At 46.6% G+C, this 27,160-nt stretch overlaps 3 protein-coding genes across 5 annotated transcripts; 1 reads left to right on the top strand and 2 right to left on the bottom strand.

The window, feature by feature from the left end:
* Positions 1-872: 872 nt before the first annotated feature.
* On the top strand, positions 873-8,167 carry siah1 (siah E3 ubiquitin protein ligase 1). Of its 2 annotated transcripts, XM_067234590.1 has the most exons (3): positions 873-1,001; positions 3,624-3,680; positions 5,896-8,167. In XM_067234590.1, the coding sequence occupies exons 2-3, from the start codon at positions 3,671-3,673 to the stop codon at positions 6,744-6,746; spliced, it is 861 nt and encodes a 286-aa protein (XP_067090691.1). In that variant the 5' UTR covers positions 873-1,001; positions 3,624-3,670; the 3' UTR covers positions 6,747-8,167. The 2 variants fall into 2 exon arrangements, with proteins under 2 accessions (XP_067090691.1, XP_067090693.1); XM_067234592.1 differs by lacking the exon at positions 3,624-3,680 and having other exon boundaries at positions 905-1,001.
* A 655-nt stretch (positions 8,168-8,822) lies between these two features.
* On the bottom strand, positions 8,823-18,299 carry lonp2 (lon peptidase 2, peroxisomal). Its single transcript, XM_067234442.1, has 15 exons — positions 18,013-18,299; positions 17,134-17,404; positions 16,342-16,473; positions 16,048-16,170; positions 15,564-15,727; positions 15,365-15,459; positions 14,813-15,071; positions 14,141-14,282; positions 12,772-12,922; positions 12,414-12,540; positions 11,844-11,992; positions 10,443-10,528; positions 9,980-10,187; positions 9,710-9,900; positions 8,823-9,623 (listed from the first exon to the last, which is right to left on the bottom strand). Exons 1-15 carry the CDS (start codon positions 18,243-18,245, stop codon positions 9,399-9,401), a joined length of 2,556 nt encoding a protein of 851 aa, XP_067090543.1. The 5' UTR covers positions 18,246-18,299; the 3' UTR covers positions 8,823-9,398.
* Positions 18,300-18,705: 406 nt separating this feature from the next.
* il34 (interleukin 34) lies at positions 18,706-25,291 on the bottom strand. 2 transcript variants are annotated; one of them, XM_067234986.1, is made up of 8 exons: positions 24,992-25,291; positions 24,356-24,427; positions 23,960-24,111; positions 21,665-21,768; positions 21,496-21,573; positions 21,222-21,401; positions 20,695-20,860; positions 18,706-19,683 (listed from the first exon to the last, which is right to left on the bottom strand). In XM_067234986.1, the coding sequence occupies exons 3-8, from the start codon at positions 24,006-24,008 to the stop codon at positions 19,634-19,636; spliced, it is 627 nt and encodes a 208-aa protein (XP_067091087.1). In that variant the 5' UTR covers positions 24,009-24,111; positions 24,356-24,427; positions 24,992-25,291; the 3' UTR covers positions 18,706-19,633. The 2 variants fall into 2 exon arrangements, with proteins under 2 accessions (XP_067091087.1, XP_067091088.1); XM_067234987.1 differs by having other exon boundaries at positions 21,496-21,525.
* Positions 25,292-27,160: the final 1,869 nt, after the last annotated feature.

Below are 27,160 nucleotides of genomic sequence, written 5' to 3'. Positions count from 1 at the left end.
CCTGCTGCTTGGCTAGCCCCTCCCCCACCCTTCAGTGCACTTCTCTGCCAGACTATCCTATCCAGCTCTGGGGAAAACCCCTGCTGGAAACCTGAAAGGTGACCCTGGAGAAAGCGATACTACATGACAGCTTAATCCTGTAATACACATTTGTAACAACATGCCTTTGTTTTAGTGGTTTTATGCACCTGCAGAAATAAATGACGGTCATAATGTCGGAGGAAAAGTTGGTATCTTCAGCTGGAAGAATTGTGTCGGTCAATATTTTATTTTAAATACATTTTGTCTGATCCTGTTGTATTCTGAAAATCATGTTGGCTCCTGAAATGCCTACCTGTGAATACTATTAGATCAGATCATCTGAAAGCTTCTCTAGAAATCGAGTCTACTTTGCATCTACACTCAGCCTTGCAGCAACTTTCACAACACACACACACACACACACACACACACACACACACACACACACACACACACATACATACAGACAGACATACAGACACACACGTGACTTTATGCAATGCAGTCTTTCTCATTGATGATCCCGGCTTGTAATAGTATCCAAGCAGAAGCACATGGCAAGTAAAGGTATCGTTTCGTTAATCCTAGACAGGGTCCCTGAATAATAAATAATTCAATGTACAAACTCTTAAATTGCAGACAGTGCAAAACTGCAAACGATAGTTAAAGATCTCAGCATCTCAGCACTTTACAACATATATTACATTTTCTAGTCCCATTGTTTTATGCGTTTCTGTAATCCCACAATTATTGCATTTGTGCAAAGCGCGCTCTTCCATCAACCTCAACAACTGTGCGCGGCACCGAGACCGGCGAGTGCTTAAAAACAGGCGTCTAGCTTTTGCTGTGCAGTACAGCAGCGCGAATGTGGAAACACCGAGCTAACGAGTGAAGGACGGTGAAGAGGGATCCCTTGTGGATTACTTCTCGAAAGCTAGTTAGCTAGCTGCAAATACTTTTAAAGGATATTTCCTATAAAGGTAAGGACTGGCTTGTGTGGATTTATTTGTTGTATTTCTTCGAAAAACAACAAGGACTACGGCACAGGCTAGCCTAACCTAGGTAGCTAGCCAGCCACCTACTGAGTACTGTGTAGCGCGATCGGGCGAAGGCCCTGTATACAGCCCTGTAGCTAGGCTACACCGGAGTTGCAATGTCGTTAGCAAGCTCTCTAGCTAGGCTAGCTTTTCTATCTTTGCAAGCCATCTAGTCTAGCTGTAGGCCTTCTCTTGCCAGACAAGGAAATATCCTAGCAAGCTACATGTATTTGTTTACATTTTGGTTTACGCTAGGGACGATTATCACACCTGTACAGTATTTGTAGCTTTTTGATTTATTCTGTTGCTAGCTACTGTACAGTAGTCGCCGTCGATGCAAGCTTGTTGTACTAGTACAGTACTGTAGTATAATCCTAGCTAGCCTACAATACTTGCTAGTTTGCAACAAGCGTAGACTGGCTTACAGCTATCTAGCTAAATGTTATCGATTGGACAGCCAGTTTTCCATTGTATCAGTCAGCGGTGCCAGCGCTGTGTTGGCTAGCTAACTGATTATGTCAGCCTAACGTTTATTTAGCTTAGCTAGATAACAACTGATTTGCTATACGATGAATTGACGTTAGTGAGCGGTCGTATCACTCTCTCTCGCTAACGCGCTAGCAAAACCTTTTTTACAGGGGTTCGACCGTTCTACTGTACTGTACCTGCTCATCAGAACAGCTGGCGTAAGTCTAGACAGAGCTAGAGTAGAGGGCTACTTGTCTAGTCTAGCTAACATTTATAGCTATTTTAGACTTGCAGTTCAGTGTTTAGCCCAAGCAGTCCCCGTCGAACAAGGTTACTCTAACCGAATAGGCTTTGAACTTGATATGTAACGTTAACGCGACTATGTTGTTAACTGCAGGGGCGACAGGCAGTTGGCTTATGTTATTTAGCTATTCATAAATGTCGATAAGTATATGGTTATTGATGATTTTCTGACCCTGTGTAAAAGTACAGTATGTGGACATCGGTCAACATCAACACAGCACTTTGTCAAAGATGGTTCGATTGCAAAAAGCCTGTCTGTGTAGGACCTATCACACTCTGGACCTTACGATGGTTTGTATGTCGGTGATGGATCTATAATAATGTTCTCTTGCAGATTTTATGTTGTTGAACTGGAATGGTGTTCGGAAACGTTGAACTCAGTGCGTCCGCAATGTGTAGTGTAGACAGTCTGGAACGAAACCCCAAGTTGTAATGTTGTCAAGATGGCGGGGAGGGTAAGCGAGATGGCTATCCCAAAACAGGGAAAGATTATCTAAACCCGGAGCTTTTCAGCCCTCAAAGTTCCGTATTAGGCAGCAGTATTTGTTCATTTTTGTGTCTCCATCTATCCACTTGAATATGAAACGTTGTATGGGCGTTTTGTAAAACGGTTCTCGTTTTATTGGTGCTATTGACGATTGTTGTTCTTTATTAGCCTATTTCTAGTGTCAGCTGTCTACTATCCTGAGACTTGTACTACCATGTGTTATTGTTTGTGCGTGTTTTATTTACACGATGCAAGATTGCCAGTGTTTCATTTCAGCGCCCTGGCCTTGTCTGGTTGTTGCTGTAAACAATGCACCATAGATTACCCACTCCATGGGCTTGTTTTGGCTCCGTTTTTATAAGTGAGAACTGTGACTGCTTCACCAGAGTAGCTAGCTGGCAGCTTGTCCTTTTGTCGCTCCGTGGCTCGCTGGCAGCTGCACATGCCCAATGAATAGAAGCCGGTCACCCCCAGAAAGTGACAGCTGTTTCTCTCTTAGCAGCAGGAGCTCCTGCAGGGTGACTCATTGGCCCTGTGGCAGTGAGGTAATTCTATCCTTCTTACCAGTGCTTGAGGGAGTCCCTGGCCTGCCGTTCACTTGCTCTTCTCTCATTGGGCCTGTTTGCCCTTTAGTCTGACAAGTGTTCCAGTGAATAGAAAAGAGAAATAATGTCAGTCACAATGAGCCACGTGATATTACTAGGTGTGGTGTCCCACTCTTGTGTGTATTTGAAGTGGTTAAGCAATTGGTGCTATTGGATGCTAATGTGGATATTTGCAAGTTGATGTTCTAACAAGCTCTGTTTCACCAGACAAGACATTCAGTAACTTTCTAGATGGCTCTCCACCCTGTGCCCACTCAGAAAGCCTGCATATTGTGGTATTTCTAAAGTTTTTATGGATATTTTAGTTGTTGCCTGCTTGCTTGTGTATGTTGCATCATTTTCAGCCGATATGTTGACACCTATGAGCTTTGAGAAATTCCACCAGCATCTGCTAATTACACTGTTTCAGATAAAACTGGAGACATTTTGCTTTTCTTTAAAACAACCCTTGAAACACCAAACTAGTTGTGACCGCTGGTGTCGTTTCTGCCCCTTTAGTAATCTTCTATTTCTTACTAATATTCTATTTCTTGATATCAAGAACTTTAATGTCGTCTCAATTTGCATCATCACAATCTTCGTGTTAATTCATGATATGTGGTGGTAGGTGTAGAGGGGTAAGGATCTATACGTTATTCTTCTCACTGCATGATTATGATTCCTTTTGTGTTTGTCTTTCTTTCCCACTTCCTCTCATTTCAGAGGTCCCCATATTTCAAGAGAAGAAGACAGCCTTATTGGGGAATCTTATGGACGAAGGTAAGCTACGTCTATGTTTGCTGCCTGTTCGAATGTCTGTTTGTCCGTGTAGTTTTGTCTGTGTTTCCATAACAGAGCAAGCAGGTCAGGAGCTAGGCATCCATAATGTATCATTAACCATAGTGTCATCACTGAAAAATATAAGTGCATAGTGGCTGTTGAATTTGTTATTGGTGGAAATTTCAATAAACAAATGGGCATCAGGGTAATTTTTATATTGGTGTTCCCTGCGTTTTAACTGGACAGATGTTTTGAAGAGAACATAAAAGATTGATGGGTGGGTGGTATAGAGAAAAAGCTTTATTCTCAGCTATCCTAGTAATAACCCTATGTCCATCTGGAGGTCTTATAGCTAACAGCCTAGCCTGCTCTAAACCTTCTGTGAACTGGATCCTTGTCCCTGGGATGGGTTCTATAGAAATCTGTATGCTGTGTGAGTTAGTAATGGTGCTGGCTGCTGGTAGGTTTGAGGCGGTTGCTGGACCAGCTCTGCACCCTGTTTCCTGAATGAAGGTGTGCCCAGTTCCAGAGTTTCCACTGACTGAGCCGAGCAGGACTTGCCTGCCTGCCCAACCCCCAGAGCCTGTTCTGCAGCAGAGCCATGGTCTGTCTACACATGGGCCTGGCCATGTGTGTTTCTCTCTGCTGAAACCCTTTCCTCTAACACACACACACACACACACACACACACACACACACACTCCTTGAAGTAGATAATGTTACTACCACCACTGCAGTCTGTTTCTGCTTGCAGACAAAAGCCCAATCACACTCTGCAGCTGGAGTAGATTGCACCTTAGCTATGTCACCGGGCTGCCTTCTAATCTTCACGTTGTCCTGCTCTAGATTTAGCCCTGTTCGATTTAGCCCTGCGTGTCGTGTGGGTGTTAGCCTTACCACTCATAGCCCCTCAGGCCAGTAGGTCAAGCAATGTGTGTACAGTAGGCAAGTTGTTTACTTATCCGTACAGCATGCTAGCACAAGCACTGACGCGTCAGTGCTAATTTTGATTGGTCACTGCAAGCAGACTGGTTTACAGTCGGCACACTGCTGGCCGGCTGCGGTGGTTGGATGACGAGAGCAGTTTGGCAAGCTAGGTTGGCGGGTGGATGGTGTGGACAATCTGTGCTGGTTTGGCTGACTGACTGACTGTGCTTGACTGGCTGAAAATACTATAAATAGCCAGAGCTTTATCTCAGCAGATGATGGCCAGAGCTTTATCTCAGCACATGTGTTTACAGTCCATCTCCCTGACACCTACAATACAGTCCTGCTACTGCTTCTCTTTCACCTTCACACACGTGCGGTGCTTGTATCGAAACAGCATCTGTGCCAGCGGGGGTGGGGTCACAGACACTAGACGGCACCAACCAGTTCCAGGGAGAGAACATCCATACATCCAGAGCCCTGCGGTCCTCATCTGCTCCACGAGCGATCCTGTGCCACCCCTCCCTTCCCTCAGCCCAAGCACCGGCCCAGTTACCACAGCAACGCAGGGCAGGACGGGAAGCGACACACATCTGAGTTTACTTTACTGTCTGGGCAGTTCTTTCTACTGCCATGAAAATCTCTGTACTTCTGTTCTCCCCTTGGGCCAAAAATAGACTTTCCATCCAAGCTCTGTGTGTGTGTTTATGCGTGTTAAGAATGTGTGTGTCTGTGCTGGACCTAATTCTTCGACAGAACGGTCGGTCTGTATGCCGTAGACAGCCCTCGCTATCTGCAGTCCTGAGTAGGAGAGGTCCAGCAGTGTCAGTTGTCAACAGCGACACGTGAAACAAGCACACATCCCCTCCACAAGGCGACATGCACCACTGTGCTGCATCACATGTTCTGGTGGTCTAGACGGGAGGGGGATGGTGCTAGATGACCATTTCTATCTGGATCTGCCTTCCTCCTACCCACATGGTTGCTATACTGGGTATCCTCTAGCCCCCTGCCAGCTCGCAATGCTCCCTAGCTTTAGTCAGCCAGTTATTCAACCATGGGGGATGTGTATAGCTCAGTGGTATAGCATTTGCATGCAGATCAAAAGGTCCCAGTTTCCAATCTCAGTTTTGGATCAAAGCGTCTGCTAAGTGAATGCATCAAATTCAAATGATGCTTGATAATGCTGTATGTTCTGTTTGTGTGTGTGTGGGAGAGAGGTAGTGTCTTTGTCTGTCATACACACCTCTTCATACTTCTAAGCTGTCTCTCTCTGTCCCTCCATCAGAAATGAGTCGCCAGACCGCTACCGCCCTGCCCACAGGAACCTCCAAGTGCCCCCCCTCCCAGCGTGTGCCCACCCTGTCAGGCACCACGGCCTCCAACAGCGACCTGGCCAGCCTGTTTGAGTGCCCTGTCTGCTTCGACTATGTGCTGCCCCCCATCCTGCAGTGCCAGAGCGGCCACCTGGTCTGCAGCAACTGCCGGCCCAAACTCACCTGCTGCCCCACCTGTCGAGGGCCGCTGGGCTCCATCCGCAACCTGGCCATGGAGAAGGTGGCTAACTCGGTCCTGTTCCCCTGCAAGTACGCCTCGTCCGGCTGCGAGGTGACGCTGCCCCACACGGACAAGGCGGAGCACGAGGAGCTGTGTGAGTTCCGGCCCTACTCCTGCCCGTGCCCGGGCGCCTCGTGCAAGTGGCAGGGCTCCCTGGATGCCGTCATGCCCCACCTGATGCACCAGCACAAGTCCATCACCACCCTGCAGGGCGAGGACATCGTGTTCCTGGCCACGGACATCAACCTGCCGGGCGCCGTGGACTGGGTGATGATGCAGAGCTGCTTCGGCTTCCACTTCATGCTGGTCCTGGAGAAGCAGGAGAAGTACGACGGCCACCAGCAGTTCTTCGCCATCGTGCAGCTCATCGGCACGCGCAAGCAGGCCGAGAACTTCGCCTACCGGCTGGAGCTCAACGGCCACCGCCGCCGGCTCACCTGGGAGGCCACGCCCCGCTCCATTCACGAGGGCATCGCCACGGCGATCATGAACAGCGACTGTCTGGTGTTTGACACGTCCATCGCCCAGCTTTTTGCGGAAAACGGCAATCTGGGTATTAATGTTACCATATCAATGTGCTGAGGCACAGGCTACCAGGACTTGCATATTGACTGGGGGGGGGGGGGGGGGGGCAGCCATATAGCTGGCACACACACACACACCACACACTCCTTTTTATTTGGACATGTCTTTCTGAAAGACTCACTGTCTTTCTGTCTCCCTCTCTGTCTGACACACACCAATCGAATAAACACTCCCTCATACTGTTCTCTCTCTCTCTCTCTCAAACATGTGCGCGTACATACACACATCCATACTGACGTTTCAGACACTACAGGGATCCTGGAGTTGTACTGTATGGGAGCTGTTTTAGGGGAGGGTGGGTATCCCAGGGTGCTTTACCTCAGTGGGGAAAAAGGTTGTGAAGCCCTTTGTCCAGAGAGCGCATTCTGTCGGGGAACCCTCTGACCAGACGCAGCGTTCTGCTGTGGAATCCTCTTGCAAGAATGCTTGTTCTTCAGTGGAACTCCTATCTAGAGATCCATGTTCTGCAGTGGAACCTACTGACCAGATATCTTCTGCAGTGGGAACCCTCTCTAGTGGAACTTGACCCCAGGGTTAGGAGTGGTTCTGTCTAAAGCGTTGGTCAAGCTCTACAGGATGACTGGGAACCGCCCAGGGTCTGTGACCTGAAGAGGGGACACTTCTGCAGGTGGGCTCAGCTGGCTACCTCCCCCTGGAGATCCTGCAACATGAAGGGTGCCAGGCTTGGGAGGAGCAAGGTGGACCAGAGACCCGGATGAAGACTGGGACTGGCGGGGCGGGCTAAATTAGGGGAGAAGGGGGATGGCAAACTTATTTCTTTTTATTTGAATTTTTTGAGAGGGGGGGGATAAACCGACATTTCAGTTGTCAGTGAAACGAACTTTTCTTTGAGTTATGTCATTGTTTTAAGTTGTTTCATTTGATTTTGTTGTCCTTGTTAAGTGTCCTCCCTGGCAGGAAGAGGGGACATGAGAGAACAGCTCCAGGGTGTGTGATTATGGACACATGGGCTGAGACCGAGCCTGACAGAACGGTCACAGTTCCAACCACTGAAATTCACACCTGGACAGACGGGGGGACTATTTCTACAAGCTAAAATATTATTGTTATTATTAAATGGAGATTATCATAATTATACTTTTTTTTTGTTTTTGTTTTTGTAATTACCGTTAATGAATGAAAAAGGCTGTTGTACCCTTGTGGCTAATCTTCAGTGTTTGTAGATAACAAAAAGAAAAACAAAGAAAAAAAAAAGTTCTCAGAATTTTACGTTTTAGTTTCTTTTTGTATGTTTGGTTTTCTTGTTGTTTGTCTGTTCTGTTTGTTGTGAGGGGAGGGCGAAGCAAGGCCAAACACCTGTGTGGATCCATAGTACTGTTGCTGGTCCCCATCTCTTTAGTTTTATTTTGGTTCTGTTTTATTTTGTCATTAAATAAATCTATCTTTTTCATACCTTGTGCAATCTCTTAACCTGTATTTTCTCTGCTCGATGAGTTGATGGCAACGAAGTAAGATGTAACAGCTGTGTATTTGTTAGTTTTCAAGTTCAGAGGGAGTGAGAGCGAGGCCTCGTTGACCCAGGCACAGCTGAGCCCTCGCCCACCATGTTCATGCTAACACTCCTGACGACATTACCCAGAAGCCCTAGGGCATCACTGGGAGTCTGGCGTCATGCCCACTTTGCTGGGAAATGCACCAACGTCCTCACCTCAACGTGTCTCGGTGGAGAACAAACACCTACCAGTCTCCAGCGATCAGACTAGTCTTTACCCACCTCATTAGTCCCCACCTATTGTGGGTTACAGCTTTGGGGTGGGTGGGGTTGCTAGGAGCAGACTAGCCTACTTCCTGAGGGCTCCCATCCCAGATGCCCCATGGACATGTCATCACTCCGTCTGTGGTGAGCCATCCTGCTGTAGCATCCTGAGGTCTGAATCCAGCCATCTCGTCCACTCGGGTAGGCCTTGTGACAGCCAGATAGCATGAAATATTTCATCTTTCAACACGCAATTTTTTCTCCCTGTTCTTCCTCTGTGCCCACTCCTCCTACATACACACATTTGATGAGACGGATGTAGAGGATCTATTATCAGTAGAGGAAACCACCATTAGTAATTGAGGAAATCATCTTTATTTTTGTCTATTAGCAATGCTTTCAGAAGCAACTGTATTACAGCTAGTTAAGAGACAATATTGCTGCATCTTAACAATATGCTAAATGTGCAATCACGCTCATGTCATTATGCACACATAGTTGTCTCGCTATAGGCAGATTGGTTAAACAGATAAGTAATGTTAATTTGTCTTTTCGTCTAGTTGATCCAATTGATACTGGATCTGCAGATTTTAGTTGATCTGCCTCTTGTGGACATACTCCAGCACTGTCTCTGACCCTGTCTGTGCTATAGTCTGTAAACCTGGAGCTTTGCCAAGCTCGAGGTGGAAGATGGGCCCTGTGTTGCCACGGCAACCCTGTCCTGAGCACAGTGGCCAAGCTGAGAGGAAGAGTTTATCCAGCATTCTATATGAACACTGCGTCTCGTCTCCCCTTGACCACCCCCAAACCAAGAGGCAAAACGGGTTATAAATCTGAAAAAAAGGCCATCTTAAAAAGGCCATGAACTCAACTCGGACGGGTGGAGGAGCCTATCACAGCTTGCTGACCAGATGGACGGGTGGAGGAGCCTATCACAGCTTGCTGACCAGGTGTGGTTGTGTCAGGGAGGCTACAGGGAACCCCCCATCGAAAGCAGCGTTCAGGACATCATCAAGATTGGCTGCAGTCACAAAGTCAAGCTCCGCCCTGATGTGGGCAGGGATCTCCTCCAGGTCCTTGTCATTGCGCTTGGGGATGATGAGACGTTTCAACCCTGCCCTATGGGCTGCCAGGACCTTGTCCTTGATCCCGCCCACCTGTTGAGTAAAAAATAACAGATCCTCTATGAGCTCATACTGTTTTAGGTAGAGCTTGAGTGTGTGTGTGTTTGTGTACACCTTACCGGAAGCACCAGTCCTCTTAGTGTGATCTCTCCCGTCATGGCAACATCTGACCTGACCAGGCGGCCGCTGAACAGAGACGCTAGGCACGTTACCATGGTGACGCCAGCGGAGGGGCCATCCTTAGTGACCGCGCCCGCTGGGAAATGCAGATGGATGTCTGTCCCCTCCAGAGGATCTGAACCCCCCACCACTGCAGAACACACACACACATCAAAATGTTTTCTGGATGTAATTGCGTCCCGTGTGTGTTTGTTTGTAAGCGTTCTCACTGTTGGTGAGCTGGTAGGTCTTGGCGTTGCTGCGTAGCCAGCTGATGGCGAGCTGGGCCGACTCCTTCATGACGTCACCCAGCTGGCCGGTGAGAGTCAGCTGCCCCTCTCCCTCCGTGCGGCTGGCCTCCACAAACATGATCTCCCCGCCCAGCGGCGTCCAAGCTAGACCGATCGCCACTCCCGGCAGGGTCAGCCGTTCAGACACCTGCCATGAAATGGAACACAACGTTAGAATGACGCACGTGGACCAGTACAAACATGACCACAGTACAGCCCCCCCCTACCCCCAACCACCTGCCCCTCCCACTGAGAAAGACCAGGAACACCTCTCCCCTCTCCACCCCCACCTTCCGTGACCGTACTGACGTCGCAATAACAGCAACCATCAATGTGGCTGAGTAGCACACCCACTATTCAAGGCTACGTACGAGAAGCCGTTTCGGTGGCGGGACCAGCTCACCTCCATGTCAAAGAGGGGAGGCCCCAGAATGTCCTTCAGGGCGATGTGGTCGATCACTATGGGCATCTCCGGGGGCACTGCCATGTCTGAGCACACAGAAACAACAGAGCGAATGCCACGTTTAAGAAGAGAGATGTCATGCATGTGCATCCAGATGTCTGAGTGCGTGTGTGGAGGACAGAAGGAAAAGAGAGAGAAAGAGAGACACAGAGTGGGATATACTGTGGCGCGCCAGACCTCCTATGCACATGCCAATGACCGCCCACTGATCATGTGATGTGACTACTAATGACCCCTGTGTTCTATTCAACACTGGCCATTGACAACACACAAACACATACAAGCGCACACACACACACACACACACACACACACACAGAGGAAGGAAGGGAGGACAGAGCAGGACAGACAAACAGATGTGATCCATCAAACTAGTCATTTGGCATCTGTTACCAACTGGGAGTTCTAGGGCATCAGCTCATAATACACATGCACACAAACAAGCACGCATCCTTGTCTTCACACACAAACAACACCACCAGCACACACCTCTTTTCAATGTGTACCACTATGTCTGCCGACAATGTTGCGGTTACCTGGCAACAAAAAGACACGCACAAAGGACCAGAGGAGGAGTTAAAAGACTTCTCCTTCTGCCTCTGCATCGTCTCTCCTTTCATCCTCATCTGCTCTTCTATTCATGACTCTCTTCATCATCTCCCTTTCTCTGCTCAGCTGGTTCATGTGCTCCCGCCTGGGCAGGCTGACTAAAGACTGGAGAGGAGGTGACAGCAGAGTTTGTGCGTGCGTGCGTGTTGCCTTGGGGCTGCGGGGCGTCTTTTCCTATTTCAAAAGGGAAACTGCTGCAGGGCCATAAAACCCCTCTGTTCTCTTCCCTCCCTCCTCCTCCTCTACTCCCCCCCCCCCACGACTGGCTGTATTAACTGGCCGGGTCATTTCTCCTGTTACACAAGAGCAGCTGCACAGACACCCAGGGAGGGAGGAGGAGGGTGTGTGTGTGTGGGGGGGGGGGGGCGCGGGGGGCAGGGGGCTTAGCCCCTGAGAAGGCCTCTTATTCAGAAGGCGGATGGCGTGTGTGTGTGTTTTTGCATTTGCGTGTGTGTGTGTGTTCAAGCGTGCCTGTATGTTTGTGAGCGAGCACTCTGCAGAGGTCAGCAGTCTTCTGGCGCCATCGACTCACAGCTTACGGAGAGTACATGATGTGTATGTCTGTGATGAGCGTAGGTGTGTGTGTTGATCCTATTCAAAAGGGTGGGGTAGGTTTAGGGGCAGTTCAGCAGCCTGGCGGTCTAGTCAGATTTGGGAGCGAGTGTGGATGGAGTGGGTTTCGTGGTCAGTGTGCGTCCTACTCCTGGGGTGGTCTCATTTAGGTCCTCCTACCTCCATCCTGCACTCCCTGAGATGCTCCCTCAGCCACCGAGGCTTCTGACTTCATGACCTCGTGACCCTCAGCGACCTTCACTGCCACGGCTCGACAGATCGCCCCGATCTTCCTCTCCAGGGAGCGCACGCCTGCCTCACGGGTGTACCTAAACACACACATCATTTATCTATGAATTCATTTCACGGTGTATCAAATCTATTTGTGTGGCCCTTTGCAAGCAATGTCACAAATGCACACCTTAACTAACCTAAACCCCTCACAGAACCCAAGGACTATGTAATGTACATGCTATACCAGTCAGTCTTATGGTCTGACAGTCTATCTGGTTTGTAACTGTGTCTGTCAATGGGCATTTCCGTGTCTGTCAGGATGAATTTGTCTGTGTTTTGGGCTTGTCAACATGTATATGTGTGTGTTTGTTTATGTGTGTGTGTGAGGGTTAACTCAGTTAACCTGTCTAGTCTCAGAGTAATCCTAACCCCCGTCCCCTCTCAAGCCCCTGTCTAACCCCAGCTAGCCTTTAGAATCCTTAGATAATCAGAAGACCTCCGTCTGTCTGGACGTACCGGCTGGTCATCTCCAGCGTGGTGTCCTGGGGGATCTGGAGCTGCTGGGGGGTGAGGCCATGCTGCTCCAGCTGGTGAGGGATCAGGTGACGGTGGGCGATCTCCACCTTCTCCTCCTGGGTGTAGCCTAGGATAGCGTACCACATGGGGGGGGGGAAATCAATACACGCACGTGCGTAAATACAGTAGGTCCATCCACACACACAATCTACATAGAGTTCCTTTGTGGCCTCTGTCTACGCGATCACATGTCCTATTCATGTGGGAATAAGCGAGGCTGCATCCATTTAAACTTCATCAATATCACAGACATCCTCAGTTCCCCGTCTGCTGCCCCGCCTGACCCCTGCCCTCTGACCTGGCACCTGCAGAACCTCCATCCTGTCCAGCAGAGCCGGGGGGATGGTGGTGGTGGTGTTTGCCGTGGCAATGAACAGAACCTGGGAGAGGTCGAAAGGTACGTTGAGGTAGTGGTCGGTGAAGCTGTGGTTCTGTTCTGGGTCCAGAACCTAGACACATGGACACAAGGTTTATAGATCAGAACATAGTCATGGGTATCATAGATCAGTACCTAGACACATAGACACAGGGTTTATAGATCAGAACATAGTCACTGGTATCATAGATCAGTACCTAGACACAGGGTTTATAGATCAGAACATAGTCAAGGGTATCATAGTACCTAAAGACATACACAGGGTTTATAGTAGTAGTAGTAGTTTATTGGGTGGGGGGGAATCGATTAACTTATGAATTGCAATTCAGTCTTCTAGCGATTCACATCGATTCAGAAATGTCAAAAATCGATTTTCAATTATTTATTATTTTATTCATTTATTTATGAGGCTGTACATTTCTGTTTAATATTTAACCGTGTTGCAGAAATAAATAAGTCTATTCAAGAAAAGTCTACTTATCGTCACTGTATTTCGTGAACGAGTTCAGAGAAATCCTTCAGCAAACTTTTACTTGTTTTGTAAGTATGATTTGGAGGCAGAATATTCTGTATTATAAATTGGCATTTAGTAGTGTCATAAGGGCAACTGTCTTGTAGAAAGTTACTTTGCAGGAACTCTCTGTGGCTCAGTGGGTAAGCATGTGTACCATCGAGTCTACTGCCAAAAACAGTACCCCTGGTTCTAATCTTGCTCAAACCAATTGAAGATTCATTTAACTGATATCAGTTAAGTAATATATATGTTAGTTCCAAGTATATAGAAGGGGGACCCCATGGTGTAGTGGGTTGAGAACAACAACCTGGGTTCAAAACCAGCACAGAGCGTAGTGCCAAACACATCCATGGGCCCAGATCCCTGTAACCGCAGCACTACTCCCCGACTGTCCAGATCCCCTCCCAACTGTCTTTCCAGGTACCCAACTGTCAAATCAAATCAAATTTATTTGTATAGCCCTTTTTACACGCAAGCATGTCACAGAGGGCTTCACATATGCCCATAGAACTGCCCCTCAACCAACTGTCCCACTGGGAAAGGCTCAAAAGAGTCTAATAAATGTACCTTTTATAAGTTTTATTTATACGTTTTGTTTGTTGTTTGTTTTCATAAAATAAAAATAAAGAAAGTGAATCGATTTTTAATCGAATCGTGACCCCAAGAATCGAATCGAGAAGTACCAAAAGAAACAAAGTCTGGATTATAGACTGTAGTAATTATCCAGGTCCAGAACTCCTACTGGTTAATGGCCATAGTGGATACGGGGGGACTCACCTCCAGCAGAGCGGCTGCAGGGTCTCCCTGCAGACTCTTGCCCAGCTTGTCCACCTCGTCCAATAGGAACACAGGATTGTTGACCCCCACTGTCTTCAGGCCGTTGATGATGCGTCCGGGCATGCTGCCCACGTAGGTGCGCCTAAGAGAGAGAGGGAAGGATAGAGAGGGGAGGGGGAGCGAGGGAAGGAGGAGGAATGGGGGGGGGGGGGGGGCAGGGAGGGAAAGAGAGGGGGAGGTAGAGAGAGGGGAACATGAGAAGAAAGGGGGAGGAATGAGAAGGGAAGGACACGAGAAAGAAGAAAGCTGTGTGTGTGTGTGTGTGTGTGGCGGTGGTGGCTGGTAAGGTTTGAACAAAGAGACCCACATGGGACCTGCTTGAGCCTGATGGTGATGTTGTCATTCCCCTTCATCTCCATAGTGACAGCAGATCAAAATAGTGACATCATGTTCTAACTCCCAGAGATCCTCTCATGTTGATATATGTTACCAAAAACCCAGGGAGAAGGGTGTGTGTTTGTGTACGTGTATGTTAGTGTCAGACAGACCTGATCTTCCTGAACTGACAGTTGACCTAGATTTGATTTGGATCAACCCTTAATGGTTTACATAAGGAAAATCATTTGTAGTGACTAACAGCCAAGGTATTTTTTCAGGCGGTTTAGAACTTACCTGTGGCCGCGGATGTCAGACTGGTCACAGACCCCCCCCAGGGAGATGCGGTGGAACTCCCTCCCCAGGGTCCGGGCCACGGAGCGGCCCACGCTGGTCTTGCCCACCCCCGGCGGCCCCACGAAGCACAAGATGGGGCCCTTGAGGTTACTCTTCAGCTGCCGCACAGCCAGGTACTCCAGGACACGCCTCTTCAGTTTCTCCATGGCGTAATGGTCGTTGTCCAATAGGACACGAGCAGCATGGATGTCCAGGCAGTCTGGAGAGGAGGGGAAGGGATGGGGAGGGAAGGTGAGCGGAGAGAGTACAGTTATTATTGGCTGTCCATAGTTATGGAGGTGCTAACATCCCACAGAAACCCACAGTCAAATTCCCCAAACACTTCTAGATGGGGGCTAAGCGCAGTACAGTGAACTGCTCCCTCTGGTGGCAGAGAGGGTAGACAGAGAACAGTGTCAGACAGCGCCCTCAAGTGTCAGAGGTCAGTAGTGTCACGCTGCAGGAAGGTGGACTTGAACAGGGGGACAGAACTCCCTGTTCTGTCAGTAGTACCTGTGGTCTGCTTACTCCAGGGCAGCTCCACCATCAGGTCCAGGTAGTTACGGGTGAGGGCGGACTCTGGCATCGACTGGGGCATCTTCTTCAGTCTGGGGAGGCCAGCACACAGGAAGTATTAGTGCGGGAATTATCACACAGCATAGGATGCCACTATGTCTATAATACATACACACAGGCACACACACACACCTACCTCTTGAGTTCTTTAAGACAGACTTTGAGGGCGGGTTCTGGCATGTTGGCTCCTTTCACCTTCCTCTCTAGAGAAGCTGTGTCATCAGCATCCTCTTCCTCCCCCTCCTCTTCCAGAGAGAACTGTCGCCCTGGAAACATTCCTCCCTTACGCACTGCCAACACCTGGGGTAGAGAGGTATGGAAGCAGTAAAAGAAAGGTTAAAAATTGTTTTCATTTAGCAGACGCTTTTATCCAAAGCAAATATTACAATACAAATAGTACAACATAAATACATAATAAAATTGAGTTATACATTAATAATTAACATCATTAAAAAATAAAATCATTAATTTTTTTTTTTTGAATAACTCAAGTTATGCAGACTTGATGTCTGTTTGAATAGAGGGTCAGATCTTTCTAGTAAACGTCTCTGTTAGTCTCCACAGAGGCCAAAGGGGACACCAGAGGTCAAGGTTTGAATTACGATGCCAGGATGTCCTACCCTCTTGTTGTCGTCAGGTCGTACTTTCCTGGTTTTGTGCAGCAGTTTCAGCCCTTCGATCTGCCTGGTCAGCATGGGCAGGGCCCTCTTAAAGCGCTCCTCCAGATCCACCGCATCCAGGACCTGAGTGTGTGTGTGTGTGTGTGTGTAGAGAGGGACCCGATATAAAATAAAAAAAAGATTACTTTGAGGTGAGGCTATTTCCACACACACAACAACGTTACAGTAATCCAAAATATAGGACTCTCTGTCTGTCTCTCTACCGGTCTCCCATACACCCACACACAGCTGCACCTGCAGTTTCTCCTTGTTGGTGGTGCGTATCATGGAGGCCAGGATGTCAGGAAGGGTCTCTCTCGGAAGACTGTCCAAGAGTCGCCTCAGTTTGGCCACCACAGGCACAGACATGTCCAACATCCCCACCAGCTGAAACACACACAGAAGAGTTGATTCCTTTTCCTCTTGATGGGAAAAGGTCTGTACACCTTATAAAACAGAAAATGCACAAAAACATTCATACACTAGCTGCATGTACATATCCAGAAGCTACTGTGTGCTTACGTACATGTTTGAGGGTATGTATGCATGCACACCAGCACAGAGGACACAAGGTTTATGAACTTCAACACTTCAGAGAGCTGGGTTGAATAGCTAACCAATGAAAAGGAAGTAGGGCACAAGGACATGTGAAACAGAGTGGCAGGGCCATGAACACAGCACCGTTGATAGGATGCAGACAGACAGTATGGCTGGGTATATGTAAACATGACCTAATACACAGAGACAGGGGATAAAGGGTAGAAAACAGGCCCTAACCAGCAGGGTCTCATGTGGCTGAGCCTGAGCAACACTTTACTACTAGGATCAAAGACTGACAGATGACTTTATAGTGTATTTGTGTTGCAAGTTTGATGGGGTGACTTTTAACACTTAGTTCTTACCTAAGACTGAATTACGTGTACTCTAAATCCTAAATCAAGCTCCAGGAGTATTCACGGGGATGCTAGGTCAAGCACACCTAAGCACTGAGAAAGACCAAATATCATTCCTAATGTATGACAATCCTTCTCCAGCACACCCACCCACCTGCACTGCAGCCTGGTAGAACATCTGAGACAGGTCTCTCAGCTCGCCGTCCTCCCTGATGGCCCCTGCTGCCCCGCCCGTCCCGGCGGCCCCTCCAGGGGTGGTGTACTGCTCCAACAGCTCCAGCTGCTCCACCTCTGCCACTGGGAAGGGATGCTCCTTCAGGAGCCCCACCAGGCGGAAGCGACACACACCAGTAATCAGGAGGGTGTAGTGGGGCTTTGGCCAATTACTGCCCACCACCTGCACCGCCATGCCCGCTACCCCGATACTGGGGAGAGAGATTAGAGATCAACAGAGAGAGAGGATGAGTGGAGGGCTGGATTAATTTCGATGAAGCAGGTGAATTCTATAATTATCATTCCCTAATTCTAGGAAAGCACGGAGCAGATTCATAACGTTGCCAGTTAGTAATCATAGTGAATTGTTGACCAGATGAATTATGGATTCAGGGTTAAAGTCCATATGTGGACCTGCCATTCTGTGAACTTTTCTAGAATAACTGACAATTGGCAGTTTCCACGACTGTAGAAAGGTTTATACTGTATCTCAATATAAAAAAAACTTGAAATATTCATTTTACACTTTACATGTCACAAACCATTTTTGCACATTTGCAAATTATGTAAGATTAATTGCAATGTTTATTATTCAGTATTTATGTTTATTAGCTAGGTAAAAACACGTTGACAATAGTAACATTGTTTGACATTTTAAGTTAAAATGATCCTACTAGATACCTAGCTGAGGATAGTTAGTTAACTTACTGTTAAGCTAGCTACTGTACTGCAACGTTAGCATGCTAGCGTTACATCACAACTACTGCCCTGTCAAAAACTAAAGGGTATGGGAACCGACTCTCCATGTATCTATAATAACCTGTGTAGAGATGGTAGATTCTCGGTGTCGTTTTCGGGGTCTCTTGTGTTGGGGATCACCCCTATGATGGTGCTTTTCAATGAAGTCCCCTTCAACAACCTGCTCTTTACGAGTTGCATGTTTCTCGGGGTGTCCACGCTTATTCGCATCGTAGAGCCCGGTAAAAGCACGCCTTCGTGGGTCAACAGCAACGGTAGGCGGGTGGGGATCTGAATTCCGTTGTTAGAAGACATTGTTGGAAGTTGTAGCTCTAATCTAATTCAGTGTTACGTGTGTTCCATCGGCGAACAAAATGTACTTTACTGTGTCAAACGTCAGAGTACAGAAGGACTAATGAAAACATTTTGAACTACGGAACGCAACATGGGACAAGTGGTAAAGAGATACGCTTCCCTGACAATCACCTGTGCACAAACGTCACTTGTTTTGCAGTATGTAACCGTCTTCAGAAGTCTGCGTATGTGGTCTGAGAAGCTGTGAATAGCATACCTCGTAGAAACTCTCTGAAGTAATGGTAATCTCAAATTTGGCCTGAATTGGTATAAATGAACACATAAATGTCAAATGGACTACATAATAACCTGTACCTTTGATAATGAAACCATTATCATCAAATGTGTATAACGCAGCAACACTTCAGGAAGATGTAAAGCTGCTAAATGCATAAATCTAAATGTAATGTATCACACAATATTGCTTATTTATGCATCAGCTTAGCGTTGCGCAATGCTTTTTATTAATTGACAAACACACCAATGCGTCACTCATAAGATCATGGTTAAGGTTCAATAATGTCGGACAGTAACGGTAAGCATTACAATGAACACAATTGGTAAACAGTAACACACTTTTTAGAATTTTGTCATATACAATAAGCATAACACATAATATGCCTAAATAAATAACGTCAATATTATAACAATCTAAATCTCATGTATAAAAACATTCCATTTTATGTTAAGCCACAATCCAACTCGTACTACTGACAAGGTGTAGTATCTCTCAGATCCTCGAACTTTAGGGGTGATGGAGCTCAAGCTCAACTCTCTCCTATCCCAGGAATCTGTTTTGGCATTCATTCACTAACTTATCCAGCAAGTCAGTGCAATATATGTATGTAAGCTCTAAAAACAAAGAGTCAAAACACATGATCACATTGCTGCTTCATCAAAATATGTACCCATTTAAAACATAAACAAGCTTACTTCTATAAAAATTGCATTGCTTTGATCAAGATTAGCATGAAAAACAATTGTTCCCTGAATAGCAAACACCATTGGTTGACCAAAAAAATAAAAGGACTGCAAGTCATTAATTATCTCTTGTTAAGCAAATAACCAACTGCAGTAAATTGCTGATTAAGAATTCACCTTGAAAATACACTGACTGTACATTGGATAAGACAGACTTTCATATGATAAATACAGGTGAGAGCTTTGTCTCTGGAGAAGTGCGAGGAACATCAATACGAGGAATGATGGTGAGGAGGACAAAGACGATGGTGAACATGATGCTGCGTACTGGTTGATTGTTAAGTGGAGGTAACGGTTATAAGCCCTTACGCGGTCACTAGAGGGAACCATAGGCACTGGAGACAAGGAACAGTGTAACAGCACCCCCCTCATGTCTGGTGCTCGCTCTTGTGCCTTAGCCAATGAGAAACATTACAATCTGAAAGATGGAAACAACAGAGGATAATGTGTCAGTGTTTGTCTGTCTTAACAGTTCCGTATATCCCTCTTGATACACTGCGTGTGTTATGGTTCATGGAAAACGGAGAACACTCGCTCCAACTCACTCAAATGACATTCAGGTCAGTGGATTGATGAGTTTGGATGGTAAACGCTTGACCCTAACCTAGACTCACAAGCATGTGTCTGACACCAGTGCTGTTTCTGGACCGTATCACATGTTGTGGTTGAAATGGAGCACCTTGGGATGACAGCCCAGAGTGAGGACCGAGCTAAACTGTTAAGCAGCATAGGCTGTCCGTCAGGGTTAATTTTTACCCATAATCCTACAGCTGTGATCCGCTGGGCTCTGTGTAGATGGTTGAGGTTGGTTAGAGTTTGAGATGTGAATCGGACAGAGAGGAGCCTGGGCTATTTCAGGACACTAAGAGCCAATAGCCAGCAGCGAAGTCCTGAGGAACACTGCATCCAAGTTAATTAATACACTTGGTTCCACCACACATGAAAGATCACAGCAACAGTGTGTGCCCTGATTGACACAGCTAAATCAGTCCAGTGACTTTGTCATACAAGACAAATGCACAGTGTCTTGTTACATCCTCCTTTCACTTGTGGCATATAATTACAGACTGGATTTCATGTCGCAGGAGACCTTATTACAGTGATATATATCAACTAAAACAACTAACACATAAACCTGGATAAGTACTGGATTTACAGGAAGACTAGGTAGACACATGGGTGGAATTTCAGCTATGGATGTTGTATAATATGTTTTTCGATACACTTTCTATAGACTTTTTAGTAAAACAGCTCATGACAAAACTACACTTGGAGGAGAACAGAGTTGTAGTGTGGGGACATAGAAAAAAAGTACAAAGCCTGAAGTAGATTGAACAATCAATTCTTTTAAGATAAGGTCTAGATGTATAGAAGTACTGTATAGTGTATAGGTGCTAGGCTGTACAGTATGTGTGTGTTGTTTTCTCACAGTTAGGTTCCTCAGGGTACTGGATGGAGAAGCAGTCGGAGAACAGGCAGCGCATGGAGCGGTAAAAGTTGTCCAGCAGAGACTTGGGTGTGATGAATGTCCAGCCAGGATAGTCAGGGTCCTTTATCCTGTCACATATCTCCTGGATACGTTCCGGTGGCTCCCACTATCACAAATAAAACAAAATTCAACTTGGTTTGTTCAGTCCTTTTTTTTCTTTTTTTTTTTACAAGCAATGTCACTAAAGGCTCCACATGAAGCCCACACAAATTCACAAACATCCACAAGTGCAGGTGTGTTCTCAATATGTATTGGCTGAGAAATGGCTCTAATATGTGTGGGATGAAAGAATGCTTGGATGATCACAGATAGAAAGTCAGGTGAGGAGAAGAGATTTTAATTACAGAGTGCTGCAGCAAATAGTTTCACTGGGTTTGATATATCAGGCATGTCTCTTACTGAAGATGAGTGTGGGAAGATGTGAAAAGGTAGCAAGGTGCACTGGGGGTCTGTCCTGAGTGGCCTACCTCATCAGGGGAGGGCAACATCTGCTGCACCTTCAGGAAAAGGTCTTCCAGGCTAAACGTGTAGCGATACGACGGGTGACGCTCAGGGAGGACACGGAGAATGTGCTTGAGAACTTCCTTGTTCACCAACAGCCACACCTCCTGGAGGTCTTTGTCCTCTAACCCTTCTACTTGTGACTTCTGAGAGGAGAGGAACATTGAAAAGATTGAATATACCACTATACAAATATCCAAAAGGTGACTTAGATGTAAGCACCATCTTGTGAGCACTCACCAGTCGAGTTATGTTCCGAGGTTTGAAGACCTCCTCATAATGAACCCGGATAGTATAATTTATTGGAAAATTATATTTCTGTTAGAAAGGGAATATATTTCCATGTCAAACACCAAGATGTGCTGTATTATGTGGAAGTTTACTGTGTTTTCAAAAGTCTTTGTCCTACCATGTAGCGCCGCCGTTGTGTGAGGTTGGTATTCAGAGTCCTCAGTGAGGTACACAGCGTTGGTGACGACGGGGCAATCAGGACTGGCAGTACCCACACACACCCTAAAGCGGGCGCAACAAAGGCTGTTGGTTATCATGGCTGAGTTAGAATAGTCTATATGCATGCCCACTTCCGCATTTCAACTGAGCCTGCTTGCTTACTTCCAGACACAGTTACCTGGTAGCATATTTGGCATGGCATTCTTTCATCCCATATGGGGTGAAATTCACCCTCTGCATAGCGATGATCCATTGCTTTCTCGTTTCCAAAGCGGACGGAAAACGCATGAAAACTAAGTATACTTACTAGACGCCTGACACATTGGCACACAGCAATGTTCACATGTTGAACTATCAGTTTGTTGAAATGTAAACCTTTTTTTGGTGACATGTTCGTAACACATTAAATCTATCCGATAGAAAGTCATATCTGTATACAAAACAGGGACAGCGGGAGTAACACAGACGACTGAGATTCTACCAGAAGGATGTCAGCACCACCGTGTGCATACAGGCTATGGCCAACGCTGTCAACACACAACCTGTGATGTGACAACGTCTGACCACCGGTGAGGATGTTTTGGAGACACTGAAGAATAATGCGTGATGACACAGACACAGTCATACCTGAATAGTCATGCATGGGCCAGACTGGCAGTTAGGAACAGATGCCAAACAGAGACAGCATTATGGTATGGGTTGAGGATTATACCACAGAGATGTTTCTCCTCTGAGTGTGTGTGTGTGTGTGTGTGTGTAGCCTGCTGTTTCCATCAGACTCATCTTGATAAGTATCAAACTCATCTAGCAGAGAGGCTTGGCTCAGACAGATTATGACACACACCTTCATCTATGTACATAGAAAATCTCAGTCTAATTTCCATAATAACCTAAGAGACTCCATCGGAGTAATCTGTATTTGATTTAGGTTGGCCAGCAGCTAATCCATTCCTCAGTCGGCCAGATGAGGTCCGGAGAGCATTCATGCTCTTCTGCTGGGAAAGGAGCATTGTAATTGGGTCCTACGGTTGGGCCCCAGATCGACACAAGACATGAGCAGCCAAGTAGCTAAGCTGTGACTGTACTGTACACAGCCTTAAGGCTTTGGTGGTGGTGGCTATCCACAGCTGTCTATCGGCCTGAGTGCCCGTCAGTAGTAGATGTCAGGCTGGTTGGAAGCAGTGTTTGGAGGCTGTGGTTAGAGGCTGTGGTTCAGGCCTGGTCCCCAGAGGGCTGCATAAGTATCAGTGTTCTCTGACCTCCTACTCTCACGATCGAACCCACTTCAGACAGAGGAATGCCGCACTCAGCAGAGACAGGGGCCGACAGACAATATCTACAGTATATAGCCCTCCAGACGTGTTTCCACTTTTTAAAATTCTTCTTCCTTTATTGCCATGACGAACATACTTTTACTCTCTTGGTCGTTTCCTCTTAGTCGTTCTCTCTTTCTCAGGTCCTTTCTGATGTCCCGATGCTATTATCTAGCTATACTTCTGTCACTCTTTCTAAACGGATGTGGTTGAGTACACACTCACAAACAGCTACATCTCACTTTCATTTCAACAGAAACATGCCATAGGCAGAATATCTCAAACTACCCCACAGATACAGTTGCATCTCTCTGTCTCTCTCTAAAAGGAATTCAGATCGGACTAATGAGCTTTATTGCAATTTGCCTTTGTTCTAAGAGCATTTTAAACTACAGAACATTGTGACCATCCATCATGCTAACTCCAGAGACTGGATCCATTGATATTAATCTGTTACTGTGGTGGATATTTTAACAGTACACAGTCCCTCTATTGGCTGATTTAGAATGACACGACACACTCTTGACACAATCTGTCCATTCTTAGGAAACTTCTGTGGCACAGTGACTGAACATGTTCTATTGGAATCCCATTGCTGTCCACACACAGCTGTGACTCCTCAGCTGAAGGAACCTCTTAGATCAGGGCTGGTGGGCGGGCTGATGGGCGGGCGGGCGGGAGTGGAGAAGTGGGTACGGCAACTACCCCAGCCTGCTGCCACACACCCAGAGCTGCTGACTCACTCGCCTGGGAGCCAGGGAGGGAGCTCCAGAAGGAGAGATGTAAGTCGAGGAACACAATCCTTTACAGCGGCCCACAGCTGGGGCAGTGAGCATTTCTCTTTCCAGACCAGCGTGAGACGACACTGCCTCATCATCAGACCCTGACCCCTATTTTTAGGCACCCCTCTTTCCAATCTCCCCCCCAAGGCCTGCTCTTACCTAACAGCCCCCAGAAGAGGAGGGCACAGGGGGACGTCTGTACCATCATGCTGTGCTCTGGCCTCTGTGGTTGGTCACAGGAACTGTCACTTGACAGGAGAACACACAGGCTGCTAGCAGGAAACGGTTCTTTCTCTGTGACCTGTGTCCCCCTGCAGGAAAATACAGACAAACAAGACAGACAGAAATATAGAGAGATAGAAAGGCAGAGACAGTCATGCTCATGTCCATGTGCTCTGTGAGGCAACAATCCAAAAGTACTGTACAATACAGCATTCATGGTCAGAAAGATTTGATTGATGCTTGCATTACTAGGCAAATTATTTTTTATCAAAACCGTTTGGCACAGTTTCTTCCCACCCGAACCATCATTTACCCAACTCGTGAGTGACTTACCAGATAAATATTCTTCTTATCCTCTTCAATTTACACTTTTCTTCTAATCTTTTATTATTCTGGATATGATTACTACGGAGCAAATAAGAATTTAGTTAAAAACTGAAGTCACATTCGTAACAAAAATGCCTACCGATGTTCTACTGCATAAATGCATTTGGAAAATATAGCTGAGGCCTAATGAATAACTTCAATTAGGCTAATCTGATAAATAAATTGCTGCTACTGGCATAACCCGGCCAGATCCAGACGTTTTATAAACATTAAAAAAGTAAAACTTCACAATTTTCCACCATCTCTTGGTTTTTGAGACAGTTGTGTAGCCTATAGGTCTATTTAAATGACCCTAAGTAGAGGACTAGGCGATGATTATCCTAACAAAAATTAGGCTTTTAAATCAAACTGCGCGTACATCTGCTGTTACTTAACACTTCTATAACATCCCTGTATGCCCCATAATCAGTGGTTTTATATTAGAAATAGGCCAAACTGTAGCTACACAAAATCAACAATCTACTGTTGAGTCCTTAGATTGCAAATACACAGTGGCAGCATAACCAGATTAAAATTCAGATTATAAACAAGAGTTAAGATTTGAGTCTCACATATTCTGACATCATTTTGAGATTCACACACCTGTAGCTCCATCGAGGGTCGTAACGTCCGTAAGCTGTTCGGTGACTGGGCGGAAAGTGTCTGCTTTCTCCTAGCACGGTGGCGCAAAACACATGGCCATTGCGCACACACCCACAGACATAGCCTAAAGTTTCAGTTAGGTACAGTTTATGTCCCACGCGACCTGTGTCCTGTATAGATAATCCGGTACGGCAACACACAATTAAATCGCACTATCAATAAAAGAAATCCACGTGACAATGCACAATTAATGCAAGCTGGCAAGACCAACGCAAAACTGATGCTTCTCTATCGAAGAACTGATCTTTTGTAGTCTTGTAGCCTTGCCTGTCCTCGAATGCGGGACTATGGTAGAAGGGTGCGCAGAAGGCAGTGATGTCACGGATATGGTTCCAAAGCCCTATTTTACTTTCACTTTAGACGTAGCCTTGCTCCTAATATGTTATGTTGCCAAATTGGTGGGCTATAGCCTGGGTTTGCAACTCGAATATAAATATGTAATTCGACTACTTCCAAAAAAACTCCAGACAGGCCACGACTGTAAACCAAATTTGAAAATGTTATGACTTATGTTCGCCACAAAGTTCAGCGGACCCCACAGGTGAGCTACACATCGCACTAGTGCTTTGCCAGCGCTCTCGTTAGGCCACGGGTCAGGGGCACTGACGGTATACCAAAATGTAATTTTCGAACTTGAAGCTGCATGGCGAATACATATTTCTTTTGTGATATGATCGGCTGCCCGTTGCAGTGTTGCAATTGAGTTTGGTTATGTGATACAACCAACCTGTCGCCTCGCACGATTAGGTTTGATCAATATGTATAATCAGCACATCAACATAACATATTAATTTTGCGTTCATGACACTTCACCCAAAGCGACGTAGGCTACATTAGAACCTGGCGACATTGCATTTACATTTAGTCATTTAGCAGACGCTCTTATCCAGAGTGACTTACAGCAAGTACAGGGACATTCTCCCCGAGGCAAGTAGGGTGAAGTGCCTTTCCCAAGTACACAACGTCAAATGACGAGGCCGGGAAATCGAACCTGCAACCTTCTGATTACTAGTCCGATTCCCTAACCGCTCAGCCACCTGACCGGTGATACATTTTACAGGTAATCACAATAACTGGGCAATGGAAAATACTTCACCTGTGGTAACACATTAATGACAATCATTCTTATGGGGTTACGGAGGGGGATTCCGGAAAACAAAACCACGTCACAACACCATGGCCGGGGGTGACATCCGATGGGAAATCCCGGAGGGGATGTTGGACTCTATGAAGGGCCAGGGGTTAGCGCTGGCTGCCAAAAAAATACTTGCCATCCATCCCACTTTGAACATAGGTCAAATAATACTTTAACCACTACCTATAACATGCATATCTAGATGGTCATCTCCTATGCACACCACAGCAGTCAAGGACTTCCTGCTCACTGGAAGTCAGTGTGGTTGGCATTAAGGATGCCAATGCTTGTGGTCATATACCACTGTTTCTAAGGCAACCAATGTAATAACCACAAACCACTGGCATGGTACACCAGTCACACAGATACAAATAAACAACCTCAGGACATGACTTTAAAAAACGTATCTTTCTCCCTCCATGCCTACCTAGGTCTGAAAATGACTGTCACTAAACATCGGACTCTACGAGAACACCCTTAACGGTCCTGTCTTCACATGCACAGTTGTCACTCCAAGAAGAGATGGCTCATGTTCTGTAGGCCACACAGCTGGAGCATTCTGTGTATCTGACTGTCACAGGGTCAGAGTAGGTCAGAAGAATGACATCAGATCCCACAACAATCACTTGTCCCTGCTCTGCTCTCGTGATGTGCATGCGGAAATCAACAGATGAGTCATGTCCTTGAAGACAGCAGGGCCTAGGTCGTTACTGTGAACCTTCTGGAAGCATAGAAGAAGAAGCCAATTAACGGTCCATCAGACATATCCCTGGACTTTGGTTGAGCCGGGCACAAGCAGCCACTTTGTTTGGTCCTGGAAGCTCATTAACAGGATGGCGCTGTTCTGAAGCGCAGGGTTAGATCACAAACAGTGACATCCTTAATATCTGCCAAGGGCAAGAAGAAGAAATGAGTCGCTTGTCGCCAATTAACCAGCTACCCCTCCCGACATGCATTGCGAAGCTAAGGATTAT

This window comes from Osmerus mordax, chromosome 4, assembly GCF_038355195.1.
Source record: "Osmerus mordax isolate fOsmMor3 chromosome 4, fOsmMor3.pri, whole genome shotgun sequence".
Taxonomy (NCBI): Eukaryota; Metazoa; Chordata; class Actinopteri; order Osmeriformes; family Osmeridae; genus Osmerus; species Osmerus mordax.
The sequence above is the reverse complement of the archived record's forward strand: the minus strand, read 5'-3'. Positions and strand labels throughout refer to the sequence as shown.